This window comes from Triturus cristatus, chromosome 10 (assembly GCF_964204655.1).
Source record: "Triturus cristatus chromosome 10, aTriCri1.1, whole genome shotgun sequence".
NCBI lineage: Eukaryota > Metazoa > Chordata > Amphibia > Caudata > Salamandridae > Triturus > Triturus cristatus.
The window spans coordinates 41,443,820-41,462,999 of NC_140593.1; the positions used below are offsets into that span (position 1 = coordinate 41,443,820).

The 19,180-nt window shown below is 47.2% G+C and overlaps 1 protein-coding gene across 4 annotated transcripts in view; it reads right to left on the minus strand.

Annotated features, from left to right (window-relative positions):
• FUNDC2 (FUN14 domain containing 2) overlaps window positions 1-18,695 on the minus strand; it is a 76,889-nt gene extending 58,194 nt beyond the window's left edge. The window contains exon 1 of one of the 4 annotated variants that reach the window (XM_085630366.1): window positions 18,668-18,695. In XM_085630366.1, coding sequence (XP_085486492.1) covers window positions 18,668-18,686 — 19 coding nt within the window. In that variant the 5' untranslated portion in view covers window positions 18,687-18,695. Of the gene's footprint in view, window positions 1-6,777; window positions 7,108-18,024; window positions 18,107-18,616 lie in introns of those variants that run through there. The other 3 variants (XM_085630363.1, XM_085630365.1, XM_085630364.1) reach the window with 3 other exon arrangements.
• Window positions 18,696-19,180: the final 485 nt, after the last annotated feature.

The following is a 19,180-nucleotide window of genomic DNA, read 5'->3' on the forward strand; positions in this document are numbered from 1 at the left end:
GGTGATAACGAGCTGCCATTGTGATATTTGCAGAGGTCGCTTGTTAATTAATTCTATACGAATTTTACTGTATACTTATTGGGCCCGTGTTTCTGTGCTCCCTTTGTGGGAGGGTGTTGCCATTTCAGGGTATTTTTGGCATCTGGGTTGACGCGGTCTTCCGCACTCGTGTCGGAAGCCCCCCCTGATCAGGCCCGACCTCCGTGAAGAGCCGAACGCTTCCTGACATGCATAGCCTATTGGGCTACTTTTTGGACTACGCACATCTAGCGTGACCCGCGAGCCTTCCGGTGCTCATTTCAACCGTAGTTTTTCTGCTAGTGATCGGACGGCTGGACAGGCTGCAATAGTATTCGGCCCTGGGAGCGAGTGTACACTCCCTGAAAGTGAATTTCGGCTCATTTATGCCCCGAAACATTGTGGACTGCAAAAATTGTGGATTACAGCACTGCTGAGGAGCCAAGTACAGTTTTATTTGTGGGTGCACGTGGGTCAGCTCCCCCCATGACTCCTCCTATAATTGGCTAAATCTTATGTGGGTATTGCCAGAATTACACTGCTTGATATTAATATTAAAATGGAAGAGTGGATTAGATATGGAGATGAGGAGGATGAATCCTACTATGATGGGCAACAGGAGACTGTTTTAGAGGATAATATTGTTGACGCCCTGGAAGCTTCGTTCCAGCAGTCACTCAACAGGGCCATTGAGAGCACTGTGCCAAACACAGAATCCTCCCGAAACCCAAGATGGTGCCACCTCGGGCATAAGTAAAGCCAAGTCCAGGAAGTGGCCTCATGCAGGCGCCTTGGCTAACTGGCCATCAGCAACCACAGATGAACATGGCTATTCCACCACACCAAGAACAGAAGGTGGAAAGGCGAAGCGCAAGCAAAAGGTGTACATAGATACTGACACCACTGACACCACGAACTCGGATGGCGAAGGCCCTCCCAAGAAGAAGACTAGGAAGACGGTCATTCTTGTGCCGGATACGACTCCCCAGACTCCTAATACCCCGCTCACCTTCAACCCCGCAGACATTGTTCACCCCCGCGCCACATATTGGGCTCCTGCTCCGGAGTTAGAGGAGTACTTGCACGAAAACCTTAGGAAGGGTTTTGACAAGGAGGTGCACAACAGATTGCGATTGGAATGTCCCAGGCCAGATATACCGGACAAGGTGGCGGAAACACCAGATATTGACGCCAGCCTCCTAACCTTTTTCAGAAAATTCGCCAAGGATCCTAAAAAAGGAACTGACCGTGCCTGGTGGGGCTGCCAGGACAAACTACTCGATGTGGCAGGTCCCCTTGCCAAGATTCTAGAAATGGCATTAGATGCGAAAGATTTACCTGGTCCAGTGGATCCGGACATTATGGCAGGCTGGACACAGCAAGCAATATGCCTCCTGGGAAATGCAAATTGCGCCATTACTACGGAGAGACGCAAATCGATACTTATAAGGATGGATTCCAATCTTACTGAATTGGCCTTGGTCGCATCAGGTCCCCTTGCGGAGGGCAACATCTTTGGGGAGAGATTTGTCAAGGATGTCTCAAAGTACGTGGGTATGTTCACGTCTTTGGACAAAGCCCAATCAGGAATAAAGAGTGTTTCATACGGGCCTTTTTAACAGGGCCGGGTGAGGCAGAGGACGCTCGCCAGGCCGTCAGTACTACCAAGGTCCTCCCAGAAGAGACTACAGACGCGGTAGAGGCAACTGGGACTCTACCAGAGGAGGCACCTTTTACCGCACAAGACAGAGGATCAACAATCGCCGATTCAATAGAGGCGGGCACAGGGAGGGCTTCCAAGCCTAAAATGCTACAGGTAAGAGTTACCAAGAAATCTCAGTTACCTTTTAGGGGGGTGGGGGTCGTACTCAGTTCTTTATACACAATTGGGGAATGTGGTCACAGGATGCATGAATTATACAGACCACTCAGGGGTTGGATTATACAGACCATTCAGGGGTTTCATCTGTGATTCTACCAAATTCCACACCAAACCACACACCCGAGACAGCGCGTTTGCCACAACAAGAATGTGCTTTTATAGATGCAGAGATAGAGGAATTGCTGCAGAAGCGCGCGATTGCCTATTGCGACAACAGGCCTCGTGGGTATTGCAGCAATGTTTTCTTGGTGCAGAAGAAGGGTGGTGGTCACCGGTTGGTATTGAACCTGAGAGAGATCAACCACTTCATGGATTACAAGCACTTCAAGAAGGAGGGCATCCATCTCTTAGCAGACCTTCTAAAAAAGGAAGATTGGATGGTCCGCCTGAATCTAAAGGATGCGTACCTGACGATTCCTATATTTCCTCCCCATCGACGTTTCCTACAGTTTCAATGGAGGAACCGGTGGTTGAAATATTTGGCCCTTCCTTTCGAGCTTTCCTCCGCTCCATGGTGCTTCACCAAAGTAATGAAGCCGGTGATAGCTCATCTGCGGGAGCAGGGTATTCGCATGATAGTGTATCTAGAGGACATACTGATCATGCCCCAGTCTCAATCTCTAGCCCTCATTTACAAATGACAATGCCCCTTCTGCAGAACTTGGGATTTGTAATCAACTAACCCAAGTCGGCCTTACATCCCTCTCAGTCGATGGACTTCCTAGGGTTTGTCATAGACTCACTGACAGCTCAACTGAGCCTCCCCAAGTCGAAACTACGAGACCTCAAGAAGGAACTCAAATCAGTGTTAGCCAAGCAGACTGTCTCCCTCAGAGCAATCGCCAGAGTTGTGGGCTTATTGGCATCCTCAATACAAGCTATTTTTCTGGGCCCCTTGCATTACGGAGCCCTTCAGAGACTAAAGATCCAACACCTGAGGAAGGGTTTGTCCTCAATGGACCTGGTCCATCTCGACGCAGGAGGTAAGGAGACAGATGTAATGGTAGTTGGGCCACGAAGAGGCGTGGAACGGCAGAGCTATCTTCGGCTCTCAACCGGAAGTCATTATAGAATCGGACACCGGCCGTTGGGGCTGGGGATTGTGCTGCGGAGATATCTCCACAGGAAGAATATGGTCCCTACAAGAACTATCTCTCCATATCAATTGTCTGGAGTTGTTGGCAGGGTTATTTGCAATTCGGACACTCTCCACCAAACAGATCTCTTGTTGCATCCTTCTCAGGATGGACAATATCTCGGCAGAGAGATATATCAACAAGTTGGGAGGTATGAGGTTGTCCCTGCTAGTGGAGATAGCAAAGGATTTCTGGTACTATTGCCTGAGTCACCAGATATCGGTGATAGCGGAATACATTCCGGGACAGTCTAACACTGTCGCGGATTGGAATTCCAGGTACCTAAAGGATTACAGCGATTGGCAACTCCAACCGCGCTTGCTCCAATGGTTACAGACAGTGGGGGGGTCCTTGCCATATAGACCTCTTTGCATCCAGACTGAACCGGCATTTACAAACGTTCTTCAGCTGGAGGCCAGACCCATTAGGAATTCCAGGTACCTAAAGGATTACAGCGATTGGCAACTCCAACCGCGCTTGCTCCAATGGTTACAGACAGTGGGGGGTCCTTGCCATATAGACCACTTTGCATCCAGACTGAACCGGCAATTACAAACGTTCTTCAGCTGGAGGCCAGACCCATTAGCAAAAGTGACAAGACGCCTTCTCCCAGAATTGGGCAATGAACTTGAATTATGCCTTTCCTCCTTTCATCCTAATACCCAGAGTGACAACCCAAATTGCCCTACAGCAAGCGGAAGTGATTTTGGTGACCCCACTTTGGAGGTCACAGCCCTGGTTCCCCATACTATTGGAGATGAGTTGCGACTTCCCCAGGATGCTCCCTTGGTCTCAGACGATGCTCCAGGGCCTCACAGAGAACTGCACCCGATGGTAAGATTGGGACAGTTTTCCCTGATGGCATCGAGCCTTTTAGGCAACAATGGGAAATGCCAGATAAAACTCATTAAGCAAGCCTGGGCCCTTCCACACGAAAGAGATACTCCTCAGCTTGGAAATGCAGCATACGTTGGTGCTTGGAACGGCACGTGGATCCCGTGGGGGCAGAGTTATCCCATATTGTAAATTTCCTGTCCGATAAATCTTCAGATGGCTTGACATATCGGTCAGTGAATAACTTCAGATCCACCATATCTGCAGGGCATACACAGGTGGATGGAAAACCAGTAGGGATGCACCCGGTGGTGTGTAAATTAGTTAAAGGAATTAGAGTGGCTAATCCTCCTAACCCATTACTCACGTTTATGGGATGTTTAATTGGTTATTGCCCTCTTTGTCAAATGGCCGAATAATGATTTGCTATCCAGAAAACAACTATCGGCTAAACTAGCTATGCTGTTGTGCTTATCCGCCTGCAGACGTTCTTCAGATGTGAGAGCTCTGGACATTACAGGTAGAGTATTCACCCTGGAAGGGGTTTCCTTTAACATTACTGGTAGGACGAAGACATTGTCATGTAGTATTGAATATAATGCTTTGCCCAGTAATGCTAAATTGTGTGTGGTGCAATGCCTTAAAGCCTATGAAGAATGTACACGGTCCTTGCGACCAGAGGGTTCAACACAACTATTGATTGCTTTGCAAAAGTGGTTTAAGCCGGTATCTGCAGCTACGATAGCCAGATGGATAAGGTCTGTTATTGAAGAAGCTGGAATTGACACCCAGATATTTGGGGCACATTCTGTACGTGGTGCCATGGCATCTAAAACTTTTATGTTAGATTCAACTTTTCAAGACATTATGAAGTCGACTGATTGGTCATCAGAGTCTACATCTAAACAATTTTATAAGCCGGTGGGTGATGTAACTACTGTGGTGTTTGATAAGCATTAAACGAGCAGTAATCCGAATCCTCCGGTCCTGTAATAGAGTAAAAAATTTGCTAGTATTCGTACCATGAATTTTCAATTCTATTAAGGACACGGAGGTGAGGATTATCCCATCCGGTTGTATTTCAATAATTCTTGCAATAAAGTACCCACCCGTATGTTATATAGGTTTTTTTCCACAGAGTTTACGGGTTTTTCTGTTTCATTTATTCCAGATTCTGAAAAGAAAGCAGAATAAGCGTTCTTCTGGTTGAAGAGGTTGTATGAAGTCCTAGTTCTTGGTTAAAGTTCTTCCATGTTGGAGGATGACACTAGTGGATTTCGGATTAATGTTTGCACTTAGACTAAAAGACTCGAGCAAAGAAAGAGGCTCATGGGATGGATATGATGGCTCTCATAGGGTCTAATGGGATATGATTGGTGCAAGAGGATCATGGGAAATGTAGTTTATATTACATTGAAACATTTTTTTTATTGGCTGCTGTGATTTAACAGTAAAGTAAGAGGAGCAATAATCCTCGCCTCCATGTCCTTAATTGAATTGAAAATTATTGGCACGAATGCTAGCAATTTTTTTATTCAGATGGGGAAAGCTGTGCCCCATACAAGACTTCCCAATGGATGCTGCTGGAGGAAAGCTGGGCCTAACTGAAAAAGACCTAACACTGGAGGAGTACAGAGTCCAACAAAACAAAATCGAAGGCAGCTAGAGGGGAGTTGTACCCCTACAGAACAAGACCCCCTACCCGTGGAGCACAATATAATGCTGCTAGAGGAAAATTGTGCCCCACAGGAAAGCCCACCACTGGAGAAGAACAGGAGACCATCTAATACAGCTGGATGAAAACAGACCCACTCGGGAAAAGAGCCACCTCTGGAAGAGCACGGGACGCAATTGAATGCTGCCAGAGGACTCCTGTGCCCCAAAGGGCATGCCCAGTCATTGGAGGAGCACAATGTTGCACAAGAAACAATCTAAGGCCACTGGGGGTGGGTGTAACTGCATCCCACAGGACAGGGCTATTTGGGGATTTCAGTGCCCCACAGGATTAAATCAAATACTTTTAGGATACTCATTGTCCAATGGAGAACAGGATCCAACTAAAAATGTCCACTGCCACTGAGGAAGATGAGAGTCCTTCAGGGAAAAGCCCACATTCACTGGTGAAGAAGATTGTGCCAGCAAAAGAAGACTCACGGCTAATGAACGAGAAAGGTGTCCCACGTGTCAGGAAAGGAGGCCCAAAAGAGTTACTTTCCAGTTAGAGTGAAATGCCACACAGATCCTCCTTTCAAGTCAAGTTGTGGAAACTATTAACAGAAGAACCAGCCGAAAAAGCAGGAAACAATTGTGGCACCTAAATTGTAAATATAAACAAGCATTTGTAATGAAATCGGTTTCGCATTTGCGAGAGTTAGAGCTATTGGCATTGTAAATGACAATGTTTTTATCCATGTGTTTTGGTTTGGAGTGGATTTATGTGGGTTGAATTGGAATGGTTAGTTGCGGAATTGGGTGGAGTGGAATTGTGTGGTGTGAAGTGTATCGGTGTAGTGAAATTAGCCGGTAAAGTGAATAGATAGGGGTGAAAGCTGTACCGAACAGATAGAAAGGTAGTTTGTGCATGAAGTGCTGAATGAACTCCAGACGGAGGAGTAGAAAAAGTGTCTGAGAAAGAAAGAACAAGCATTTGCAATGCAATAGGTATCTCATTTGGGAGAGTTTAAGCTATTGGCATTGTAAATGACAATGCCTTTTATTTATGTTTTAAAAACCAACACGTAAATAAAAGGCATTGCCATTTAAAATGCCAATAGCTCCAACTCTCAACTGCAAGACCTATTGCATTGCAAATCTGAATTCCTTTCTTGGAGCCAGGCTGCCCCCACCCCCTCTGGTTAAAGAAACAAGCGGTCGCCATTGTGCGAATGCAAAAAGAAAAGTGCTTACCGAGCCACGGGGATCGCCGCTCGATGCTGTTAGGGAGGTGGGAGGGGTGTTCTCTGTAGGCAGGCATACTGGCGTTGCATTAAGTAAATAAATAAATAAATGAATGAAAGGCCACGGGGATCGCCGCTCGATGTTGTTTAGGAGGTGTGTTCTCAGTAGGCAAGCATATGGGCGCTGTATTAAATAAAAGATACAGCGATCGCTGCTCGATGCTGTTTAGGAGGTGGGAAGGGTGTTCTCTGTAGGCAGGCATACGCTAGAAAAGAAGTCAGAGTGATGAGGCAGTGTCAGCCAGTTTTCACCTCCTCCTCCCAGCCATGCTGCGGTCCTGGTGGGGGGGGGGGGGGGGGGGGGGAGGAGCCACAGCTCCACAATCCCTTTGATTTAATAAAATAAAACCAAAAACGCTTTCACTTCTGAACCCTGCCAGAAGGGATGTCTGCTCCCATGTTGGTGCTGGGAAGAATCATATTTGTGTTTGGCAATGTCGACAGCATCAAGAGAAACAAGTGGATCGCAGCACTCGCTCTTTAGCTTCACACATCTTAAGCTAAAGCGCGGTGCCGCGATTGCTCCAAAAGTCAAGAAACAGATTTTTGGGGTTTTTCAACTATTTTTTTAGTTCTGAAGCAATCGCGGCACCACGCTTTAGCTTAAGATGTTTACAGCTAAAGCGCGTGTGCCGCCATTGCAAGAACAGGAAACTGTAGGCAAGCATATGTGCGCCGTATTAAGTAAATGAAGAAATAAATGAAAGCCGCTCAATGCTGTTTGGGAGGTGGGAGGGGTGTTGGAAAGTTAAAAAACATGGCAGCCATTATTATTGTTGAAGCTGCCGCAATGTTAAACGGCCATTACACGAATGGTAAAAAAAAGTGCTTACCCAGTAATTAAAGGACACCGTCTAACGCCGCAAGCAAAAGATCCAGTCTGGATGGGCCGTCCTAGAAGGAGACAGGGCGGTAACAAGGAGGGACTAAAAAGCCTCCTTTACAATCAAAAGCCAGCGTTTAGAATAAACAATGACGCCAGCCAATCCAAAAGATGGGTGGGGCTTCAACTCCACTTCTGAAACCTTCTCAATTACAAGAAGCCTCGCAGAGCGAGCGTCACATGCGCGCTGCAACGCAGGTCTGCAAGACCTTAAAAGAAGGGGGGAGAAGGCCATTTTGCATTGCGGACCAATGATAGTTTATAGAGAACCGCACTATAAACTAACCTTGGTCGACAATGCAAAAGGAAATACAAAAATTAGCTTTCAACACCATTATAAACTGAAATGCCTGTTCCATCTGGTGTGTATAACACCAGTACCTCAGCCCACTTTTTAGGAAGAAATGTGACAATTGTTTCTATTTGCTCTCTCAACTCCCAATACCACAATCCATGCAGCTAGTTGCTGATAATATTGATGCACTAAAAATGAAAAACAACGTCTGTTCTGGTCTCAGTGGTAAATTAGCACAGTGGGGATTCAAATTTATTTTGCTAAATCTCAAAGTAAAGTCTCATTAAAGCAAACACGGGCAAAGTCAATAGGTCTGACCTTTAATATGTGGGTGCAGAGCCATTGCTTCGTTACTTCATGTTTGCTTCATTACTGGACGTTTGCTTTGGAATATTAGATAGTAGAAAGTATGTTAAAGGGAGTTGGCATTGTGTATTCAGGTGAGTTAATATTATATTATATTCCTGCCTCTCTATACTACTGACAGAAAAAGACACACAGATGATGGATGGAATGCAGACCAAATCAAGCATTCACCCCCAGTCAAGAGATCTGTGTTAAATCCATTTTAATTTTGCTCACCATGCCACCACAGTTTATACCCAACCATATGCAAATCAGCTTTGACCCTCTTCCTCATGGGAACAGTCTATCCCGAACTGCCAAGCCAGGTCCTCCTGGGACCGGTTTCGGTGCATCACCCCTCAAAAGCCTGCTAACTAGAATCCAGTGGCACAGTGAGCCCGGGACCCACGTCTGGGCATACCTGGCACAATTAGGGCGAGAAAGCAAGAGAGACACAGATGATGGAAGGAAGGCTGAGCAAATCAAACATTCACCCAAGTCAAGAGATTTGGTTTAAATCCATTGTTCTTTCGCTCACCAATCAACCCCAATTTAGACTCAGCCATATGCAGCCTAGTTCCTTTTATTTTTGTTGCCCTAAGTGGGAAGGTTATGCCCAAATGTGCGTCCCGTGCTCACTGCGCCACTGGATTCAAAATAGCCTGGCTAATGAGGGTGATACACAGAAACCGGTCCCAGGATGCTTGTTTCCGGTCAACGGAGGACCTGGGTTGGCAGTTTGGGCTGGACTGTTCCATGAGGCACAGGGTCAGGACTGATTTGCATAAGCCTGGGTCTGAAATGGAGTGGCTAAGTGAGCTAAAGTACGATGATGGATTCAACCCAGATCTGTGATTGGGGGTGAGTGTCTGAAATGTTTTAGCGCTCTGTCCATCATCTCTTAGTGTTTGCTTTGTTCGCACTAAGTTGGCAGGGTATGCCCAAACGTGGGTCCCTTGCTCACTTTGCCACTGGATTTAAGCTAGCCTGGCTGATGAGGGCTGTTCACCCGAAACCGGTCCTAGGATGCTTGTTTCAGCTCCAGGGAGGACCTGGCTCAGCAGTTTGGTTGGACTATTCCCATGAGAAACAGGGTTAAGACTGATTTGCATATGGCTGGGTCCAAACTGGGGCAGAGTGGTGAGCAAAAGAACAATGGATTAAACCCATATCTTTTTGACTGGGTGTGAATGTGTGCACTGTTAAGCATTCTGTCCATCATTTGTTCCTTTTGTCGTCCTAAGTTGGAAGGGTATGTCCAAAAGTGGGTTCAGTGCTCACTGCGCCACTGGGTTCAAGCTAGCCTGGCTGATGCCCAGAAACCGGTCCCAGGATGCTTGTTTCCGGCCCAGGGAAGACCTGGCTTGGCAGTTCGGGCTGGACTGTTGCCATGAGGAACAGGGTCAAGACTGATTTGCATATGTTCGCTCGAAACCGGTCCTAGGATGCTTGTTTCTGCTCCAGGGAGGTCCTGGCTCAGCAGTTTGGCTGGACTAATCCCATGAGGAACAGGGTCAAGACTGATTTGCATATGGCTGTGTCCAAACTGGGTTGGCGTGGTGAGCCGAAGAACAATGGATTAAACCCAGATCTTTGTGACTGGGGGTGAATGTTTGCATTGCTCAGCATTCCGTCCATCATTTGTTCCTTTTGCTTCTATATACTCCTGACAGCAAGAGTGCAGAGCCGATAATCCTGCTTGAGTGAAGGATTGACAGACAGAGTGCAGAGCCACCAGTGCACATTCAGCATTGGTAGCGCCCAGGCTAGCAGAGCACTTGGAGACCTTCATCGATGAGAGTGCAATATGGATGCAGACATTATGAGGTGCTAATGGGGAACATTGCGGACAGATTGCAATTCTGTCTTCGGTGCTGGAAACAGTGCATTGTTGGTAGTGAACAAGGCTAGCAGTCATAAGGACTCCGCTGGGATGGACAACAAGAACGCCTTACTCAACATTTGATAAGTTGCCTACAAGCTGGAAGTAAATCAAAGAAAAATATCAGGGCAAATCTCTAACCCAGTGAGGATCGTCTTAATGACAAATATTACGAATATTAACTTGACGCTGCATAGACAGCATGTGAATCTTTTGGCAGCAAACAGCAATGCATTGCAAAACAGTGCAGAAATTAAGCCAAAAGCTAATAATTCTGTGACTAAAACTAGATAATAACTATGGTAGATAAAGCAGAGAAGAGAGTCCACCAAATGGCTGTATATGCAAGACAAAGTCTTTTAGTGACTAACAGACCTTGTGTAAATCCATCCTTCACCCCTGCAGCACACTGCCAAAGTACTCGTTCATTACTAACTACAGCCTTCTCAGCTCGCAAGCCGGGACAAGATTCAAATCCAGCCAACCCCAATTCTCTAATAAACAAATCCAGAGAACCCCTTCATTCACGCTCTAATGTACAGCTAAAATGTGTGTATATAAAGCCCTTTCAATGAAAACAACAGAAGAGTGTGCCTTCTTACAAGAAGAGCAAGAATGAAGAATCTTACTAGATTCTTTAAAAAAGCCCTCACTCACCAACCTGGTTGGTGACATGCTTCATCATCGGGCCCCACCAGGAGAGGCCGAATGCCTCCCCGGTGTGCTTCAACGCCAGAATTACTGCGGAGCTGGATTTGATTGAAGTGACAAGTGAAAGTGTGGTGATTTTAAAATGGCTAGATTGTGTCCAAAAAACAGTTTATTAGATGGCCAATCAGACACACTAAAAGCAGGGTGTGGGATGGTAAGACTGAATAGATTGTTCAGCTATATCCCATTGTGTGGGGTCGACATGTTTCTGCCTAGATGGTGCTAGGACCAAAGATCTGAACGCTAAGGCCCACCCTAACCAGAGGACGTGAAATGTGAAAAAATTGTGAAAAAAATGCAATCTAAAATTGTCAGTAGTTGCTCTATTTAGAGAAACCTGATTACACCTGCAATTGTAAAAAGGACAATGACAAACACACAAAGAAAAGACAAATATTATTCATGTTGGACTTTTGTTATCACAGAATTCTCATGCTCAGGTGCTCTTCGTAGTGCACTTACTGTATAACTCAGAGTGCACGAGTATCTTGTAGTGAATAGTAACATGCACTTAAATTCACCGTTATCAGGATAGCCAGCTTGGATTTAATGGGTACCACAAATAAAGCGCAATATCACCTGCATGCCTACTAAGGCGTTTAGCGGTATCAGTAGTATTGTGAGCAACGCTAATCAATTTTTAGTGAGTGAGCTGGTGTGGCTTTGGCAAGTGTCCTGCACCTAACACACAAAACAAAATGTACAAAATGTCTCACTTGAAGTGTGACAAATTATCACACCATGGTCCTTGGGAGGGGGTGATGGCAAATATGGCACACCCTGTAGGTAGAAATATGACAGTGAAATCAATATTGTAACCCCAAAAACACTGAATACTTATCTCATGAAGGCGCGTGGGAATAGTAGTTAAAGAAATATTGCATGTAATAAAATGGTTCTTTGTCGACTTTCTTTGCATGTGCCTTTAGCACCCTACTTCTTGGATTGCTGCAGAGAGGGAACCACCCATTCAATCACCATCCAGATGAAGTATTATAACAGATTAAAACATGCTTATTACTGGGAAGTTCAAAACGGATACATACACCACGTGTGCGAAATCTATTTAGTTGTATATTCTGTCTCTCATGGTACGGGTAAAGATCATACAGAAGTGTTCGAGAGGGGGCAGAAAGCCACATGGTCCCCCAAGAGGTTGTCTGTTTCGAATCCCATGGTATCTGCTATGGGGGAACAGAAAGGGGTTGACAGCATATCAAAAGTGTCTTGGTCTATGATGACTGCTGCATTGTAAATCGATTACTTGGTATTGCTGATAAACACTATCAGTAATTTCGGGTGGCCTTTTGCATATGATAAGTCATGTCTTTGGCAGGCCTGAAGCTCCAAAACTCTGTACAACCACTGACTGGTGGCTTCTGGCACTCAAACTGCCCAGTCATCGCAAATTACATCCATTGTAGGGCCAGAGAGACCAGTTTCCAGAAATCCACTGGAGGGCCAGCAAGACCAGTCTTCAGACTGGTCTGTCATTGTGACTTACGGCCACTGGAGGCCAGCAGGAAAAGTCTCCCGACTGGCCCATCATTGTGGATTAATTCCACTGGATGGCCAGTGAGACCAGTCTCCAGACTGGTCCATCACTATGAATTATGTCCACAGGGGGGCCAGCAGGACCACCCTCCAGACTGGTCAGTCAATGTGAATTACGTCCACTGGAGGGCCAGCAAGACCAGTTTCCAGACTGGCCTGTCATTACGGGTTACATCCACTGGAGGGCCAGCGAGACCAGTCTCCAAACTGGCCCGTCATTTTGAGATACGTCCATTAGTTGCCCAGCGAGACCAGTCTTCAGACTGGCCCGCCATTGTGAATTATGTCCAGTGGAGGGCCAGCGATACCAGTCTCCACGACCGTCATTGTGAATTACGTCAACTGGAGGGCCAGCGAGACCAGCCTCCAGACTGGCCCGTCACTGTGGATTTAATCCACTGGAGGCCACTGAGTCTCCAGACTGGCCTGAGATTATGGCTTACGTCCACTGGAAGGCCAGCAAGAGCACTCCCGAGACTGGTCAGTCATTTTGAATTACGTCCACTGAAGGGCCAGTGAGACCAGTCTCTTCACTGAGAGTTACATCCACTGGAGGCCAGTGAGACCAGCCTCTATACAGGCTCATCATGTGAGACACATCCACTGGAAGGCCAGCTAGACTAGTCTCTTAACTGTGAGTTACGTCAACTGGAGGGACAGCGAGACCAGTCTCCTCATTGTTAGTTACGTCCACCGCCAGTCCAGTGAAACAAGTCTCCTCACTGTTAGTTACGTCCTTCGGTGGGCCAGCGAGACCAGTCTCCAGACTGGCCCGTTATTGCGGACTATGTCCACTGGAGGCCAGTGAGATAGTCTCCAGACTGGCCCAACATTGTAAGTTACGTCCACTGGAGGACCAGTGCAACCACTGCCTGTTTTCCGCACAGGCTACATGCACAGTTCCGAGGCCTAAAGAGGCAAACCAGGAATGCCCGAAATTATTATGGCTCATGTCACCTTTCTCTTGACAGGTGTTTTTGTTTACAAAATAATCCCTAGGAATTGTTTCAACACATTAGATTTCTTCCCAAAGGACACTTCCAGCTTGACCATTGATCCTTCTTTCCTCTGCCTTACTGCCCATTCCGGGCACAATATTTATATAGGAGGTAGACCATCTGCTCCAAAGTAATGTTAGGTTGTAGTCTTCTTCTAGTACAACTATTTCTCTCTTCCTGATGCCAGCAAACAAAAGTTTTTAACAAATACTTCCATTCTCCTCACAGTATTATGGAAGGTTCTCCAGGTGCTAGCAAAATGCCTTTGGATCAATACATTCTGCATAATTCCAGTTTAATAGACTTCCATATATATGCTACCTGATTCGTCCACTACACGCCTTGCTCATTCACTAGGAGTGATGCTACACCATTCTCCAACAGGCAAATAATGGTCTTTTTTTATGTGCGAAGAAGTTCTCCAAACATTTAGGTAGGGTACATGCTGGTTCCTATACAATAAAAAATCACTCCAAATTCAATGTGTTGCATTAATTAATAACTTTGTGAATGAGGGCCTAACAAGCAGAAGAAACAGTCCAAAGGAACAGCTTTGTTGTACTATGTGCACTGGTGACACCTGCCACATTCAAAGACGTGGCCCAAAGATGTATGGTAAGCCAGAAAGGAGTTTAGTGTAAACCGAACACTCCAAAGAGACATATCGCCTTAGGAAGCACCGCAGGTGAAGGCCTGCCTCATCTTCTTGTTCCACAGCTCATATGAACATGTTAATAAATTATTAGAACACTTGTTAAAGACTCTCTACCAGCGCCCTAAGCTCAAGCCACATGCAAGTGTCTACAATGAGCGAGATTGACTTTAAAGGCCAGACTAGCCCAAAGCAGATGGGATATAATGCTATTAGAATATATCCCCCTGATAGTAGAATGTCCTAAAAACACATTGGCAAAGTCAATAGGTTTTGCCTATGCAGTTGAGAAGCTGTGCAACATGGCTTATAGTAAAAAAAAAAAAAAAAATATTAAAAAACGACGAAGCGGTCAAAGCTGGCTGCGTCCTAGCACCATTTTTTTCTTTAACCCATGTTGCATAGCAGGTCAACTGCTGTGCAAACACAACATTTGCAAAGCAATAGGTCTTGCATTTACGAGAGTTTGAGCTATAGGCATTGTAAATGACAATGGCTTAAATTCTCGCAAATGCGAAACCTATTGCAGTGCAAATATTTGTTGTTCCCAAACGCCCCATGCCGTACTTGCAGGTTAATAGAGGCCACGTCCCTTTCTTTAGAGGAGCCGTATCTAAAGAAAAGGGGCTTGTCCTCTATTATCCTGCAAGCACAGCATGGGGCGCTTGGAAACAACAAAAATGAAAAGTGAATAAAGAGTTTTTTTTAAAAAACCATGCGAACAACAAGCTGATGAGAGGCAACACAAAAGAGCAACAGTGGTTCAAGACACAGAAAGAAGTGTTCATTTGTTAGGTGTTGTTGGTTCTGAGTCAACTTATGGTAAGTAAAGGTAAGTAACGGGAAAGGTTCTAAGCTCAGTTGTAGTTTTTTTATTATTAATATTAACAAGATTACACAAGCACAGTGCAAGCTGCCCTGTGCAGGCAAAACCTAATTAAAAAGGGAAAGACAGAAAAAGTCAAAAGATTGTAGCAGCAGGTTTAACACAGTCAAATGTTTGCCTTCTTCCATTCTCATTTTTTCAAATGAGCTTCCAGCATTTCAAAGATCTAGAATAGCGTTATAGCCAACTGTTGAGGGCTATATTTGTTGTTAAACGCCTGCACCTTGAGTTCTAGAACTGAGCCATAGGTGAGGCCCTAGAAGACTGCAGGGGACCTTTAACAAAACACGTAGCTCAAGGGAGAAGGGCATAAATGATGTTTGCACATTTTAACCATCTGGCGTAGAATATTTTAAATTGTACAGAGTAAACAGAAAGACAAGCATTAGAGGTTTGGAGCAGCAGGGTAATATCAATCAGTACGGGGCCCTCTGCATACAGAGCTCCCAGCAGGCCCATATCACTCAGTACTGGCCCCCTGCCGCTGCATGTTCTTCAACGGAGCTCCTGGCAGACCTATATCACTAAGTACTGGCCCTCTGCCGCTGCATGGTCTTGAACGGAGCTCCCAGCAGGCCTATATCACTCAGTATGGGCCCTCTGCATGGTCTTCAACAGAGCTCCCAGCAGGGCTATCTCTCTCAGTATAGGCCCTTGCCACAGCATGGTCTTCAACTGAGCTCCCAGAAGGTCTATATCACTCAGTACTGGCCCTCGCCACGGCATGGTCTTCAACTGAGCTCCCAGCAGGGCTATCTCTCTCAGTATAGGCCCTCGCCACGGCATGGTCTTCAACGGAGCTCCCAGCAGGGCTATCTCTCTCAGTATAGGCCCTCGCCACAGCATGGTCTTCAACGGAGCTCCCAGCAGGGCTATCTCTCTCAGTATAGGCCCTCGCCATGGCATGGTCTTCAACCGAGCTCCCAGCAGACCTATATCACTTAGTACGTGTCCTCTGCCGCTGCATGGTCTTCAACTGAGCTCCCAGCAGGCCTATATCACTCAGTACTGACCCTCTGCTGCTGCATGGTCTTCAACAGAGCTCCCAGCAGGCCTGTATCACTCAGTACGGGCCCTCTGCCGCTGCATGGTTTTTAACGAAGCTCCCAGGAGGCCTATATCACTCAGTACTGGCTCTCTGCCGCTGCATGTTCTTGAACGGAGCTCCCAGCAGGCCTATATCACTCAGTACGGGCCCTCTGCATGGTCTTCAACGGAGCGCCCAGCAGGGCTCTCTCTCTCAGTATAGGCCCTCTGCCACCTCATTGTCTTCAAGGGAGCTACCAGCAGGGGGAGGGATATGGCCTAACGGCTAAGGGCTCAACCTCGGTGCTGGGGAACAGGGTTCAAGTCTCTGCAAGGAGTCCCGTCATATTGTGATTCTGGGCAAATCACTTAGTCTCCCTGTGGCTAACAAATGAAAAAAATATATACATGAATGTGTCTGTCTGTATGGCAACTGATGCTCATGTAAAGCGCTCTGATACCTTTGGGTCAAGTATGTGCTATTTAAACTCCACAAAATGTATCACTCAGTATCGGCCCTCTGCTGCCTCATTGTCTTCAACGGCGCTGTTTGCAGGGTTAAATCACTCAGTACTGACCCTCTGCCGCTGCATGGTCTCAACGGAGCTCAAAGCAGGGCTATATCACTCAATATCGGCCTTCTGCCTCTGCATGGTCTTCAACGGAGCTCCTAGCAGGGCTATATCTCTCAGCATCAGCCCTCTGCTGCCTCATTGTCTTCTTCAACTGAGCTCCCAGCAGGGCTCTCTCTCTCAGTACCGGCCCTCTGTTACTGCATAGTCTTTAACAGGCGCGCAACACCCATTGGACTCACAGGGCTTCAGCCCAAATCCCCCCCCCCCCCCGTGTGTGGCAGCCCGGGATGAGACACCTTCCCGGGCAAAAAAGCAGCCGCACCTGAGCACTTCACAGGTCTTTAAAAGACCATTTACATGTTAATGAGGCCTTGCTGTTGTTTCACCCCTTCTAAGAGCCCCTGCAGCTCCACTCTGCCTATTGCTTAAAGTTCAGCCCCTCCCGAAATTTTTGCTCAGCCCCCCCCCCGAAATTTTTGCTCAGCCCCCCCCCCCCCCCGAAATTTGGCTCTAGTTGCGCCTCTGGTCTTTAATGGAGCTCTTAACATTCCACAGTTCTAATAGAAAAAGAGTACTGTAGTGGAAAGAGTCGGAGTCTCTGCGCGAGTTTCCGGGCAGCACTCCGAATCAAGTGCAATGAAGCTGTGCCTATGTGTGCAGCTGTTTGGACGACTGTAAAGGAAGATTAGAGCATTGACACATAGCGTACACCGATGCCTTCTTATAGGCCCCATGTGGTCCTAAATAAAAAGCTCCATTACGTATGCTGGTCTTTGTAAAAGCGATCCTAGAACCCCAGACCACTGTGAAGTATCGGGATACTAACCTCACACATTTCTCGAAGGAACACAAGGGAAAACCTAGAAACCCAACCTTGGAAGTATGAATGAAAGAACTATAATTTCAAGGCGTCTCGAGACAAAGGGTGTTACCATCAATAAATATCATGCACATTACGGTCTGTATCGTTATTCATTTTCAACCACTTTGTGGAAAAGTTATAAACACTGTCTCAAAGCAGCAGCACTAATGGATTTATTTTTTTTTAAGTATAATATATAGCTGCCTGAACCTACTGCAAAGCAAGCATTAAGAGCACGCTTTAGAGTTTCTTCATGAACGGCCCTGTTCTGGGAGCCTGGATACACCAACCTCTCTGACTCCCATCTGCACCCAGGCCGGTGAGTTCTGAAACCCTCCCCTCTTAGTTCTTCCCACAAACTAACGAAGATCATGCAAAGCGAAGCCTGCTTACGGCTTCACAATATGCAGACCGTCCCGAGGCCTCATGGGGACGAAGGCACTGCTCATTCTCTGAACAGTCTACACTGCAGGCATTAGCAAACACCACACTCCTCTGGCTTCAGAAGCAGCAGCCAGTCAGCCCTACCTAAATCGGTGCCAACTCGTTCCGCCACCCACGCAATTACATGCGCTGCCTCGAATATTCCAGTCATGCCCAAGCAACTGGGCTTAGCAGCGCTATCTTTAGAGTCGCTGTCACTGCAGGGGGGGGGGGGGGGGGGGTTAAAAAGCAACATTTGGCGCCCCTATACCCCCCACACCCATGTGTGCTCGTGACAGTGACCCCATCCACTGGTGACAGATGACCCCGACACCCTATGTGTGCCTCTTACCACAACCATTCACGAGGTCAGTGACCCCCTGACCCCCATCACTGTGACCCTACGCCTCGTTAATGACATGTGACGCGCTCTGTGCTGCCCACGCCCCTCTGTGACAGTGACCCATGCACTGCTGACAGGTGACACCCCATGTGTGCCTCGCACCCTAACCCCTCACTAGGTCAGCGCCCCCTCCAAGCCCGCGTGTGCCCATCAATATGACCCCACGCCTCGTTAACAAACTGTGGTCCCCCTCTGTGCCAGTCACTGTGTCCCCTCACCCTGACAGGTGACCTCGCACCCCGTAAAGTCACTGTAAACCCTCGCCCCACTCTGTGACCGTGACCCTTCACTCACTCGGTGACCCCTCACCGCCCGCTCCCCGTCCGGGACCTCCCTCACACCCACCTCTCGCCTTCGCCGCCATCTTCAGCCTGCCCCGAGAGTCTGCGCCTGCGCGGAGCAGCCGCTCGCACCATCACGTGAGACGAAAGTGCGGACAGAGAAGGCGGACCGCTGCCTGCCAGCCCTGTGTGCGTCCCCACGGGGAGGCCATGTTGGAGTCAGGCAGCGAGGGCTACATGGCCGGCTGAGCCCAACACTGGGTGCAGGGCCGCTCCCTCGTTATCCTATCGAGGGAGGCTCCGTGAAATAGATACGGTATCAGTGGTGGCTCTCCAACCTGCTGCCGGTCCTGGCTGTGAAGGCGCACTCTCCACGCCCGGCTTTCCTCCGTCCCAGTTTTATATAGCGCGTACCCGACCCCAAGCGGGCATCGCAGCGCTTTACATGAGCAGCAGTTTATTGTATTTTTTAACATGATGTGATCATTTTTAATTCATTATTTTATCTACCATTTTAAAGGTTTTACAGTCTATTTTTGTATTGTACATGAATTGTTTTGTAGTCGAATTGTCTAAT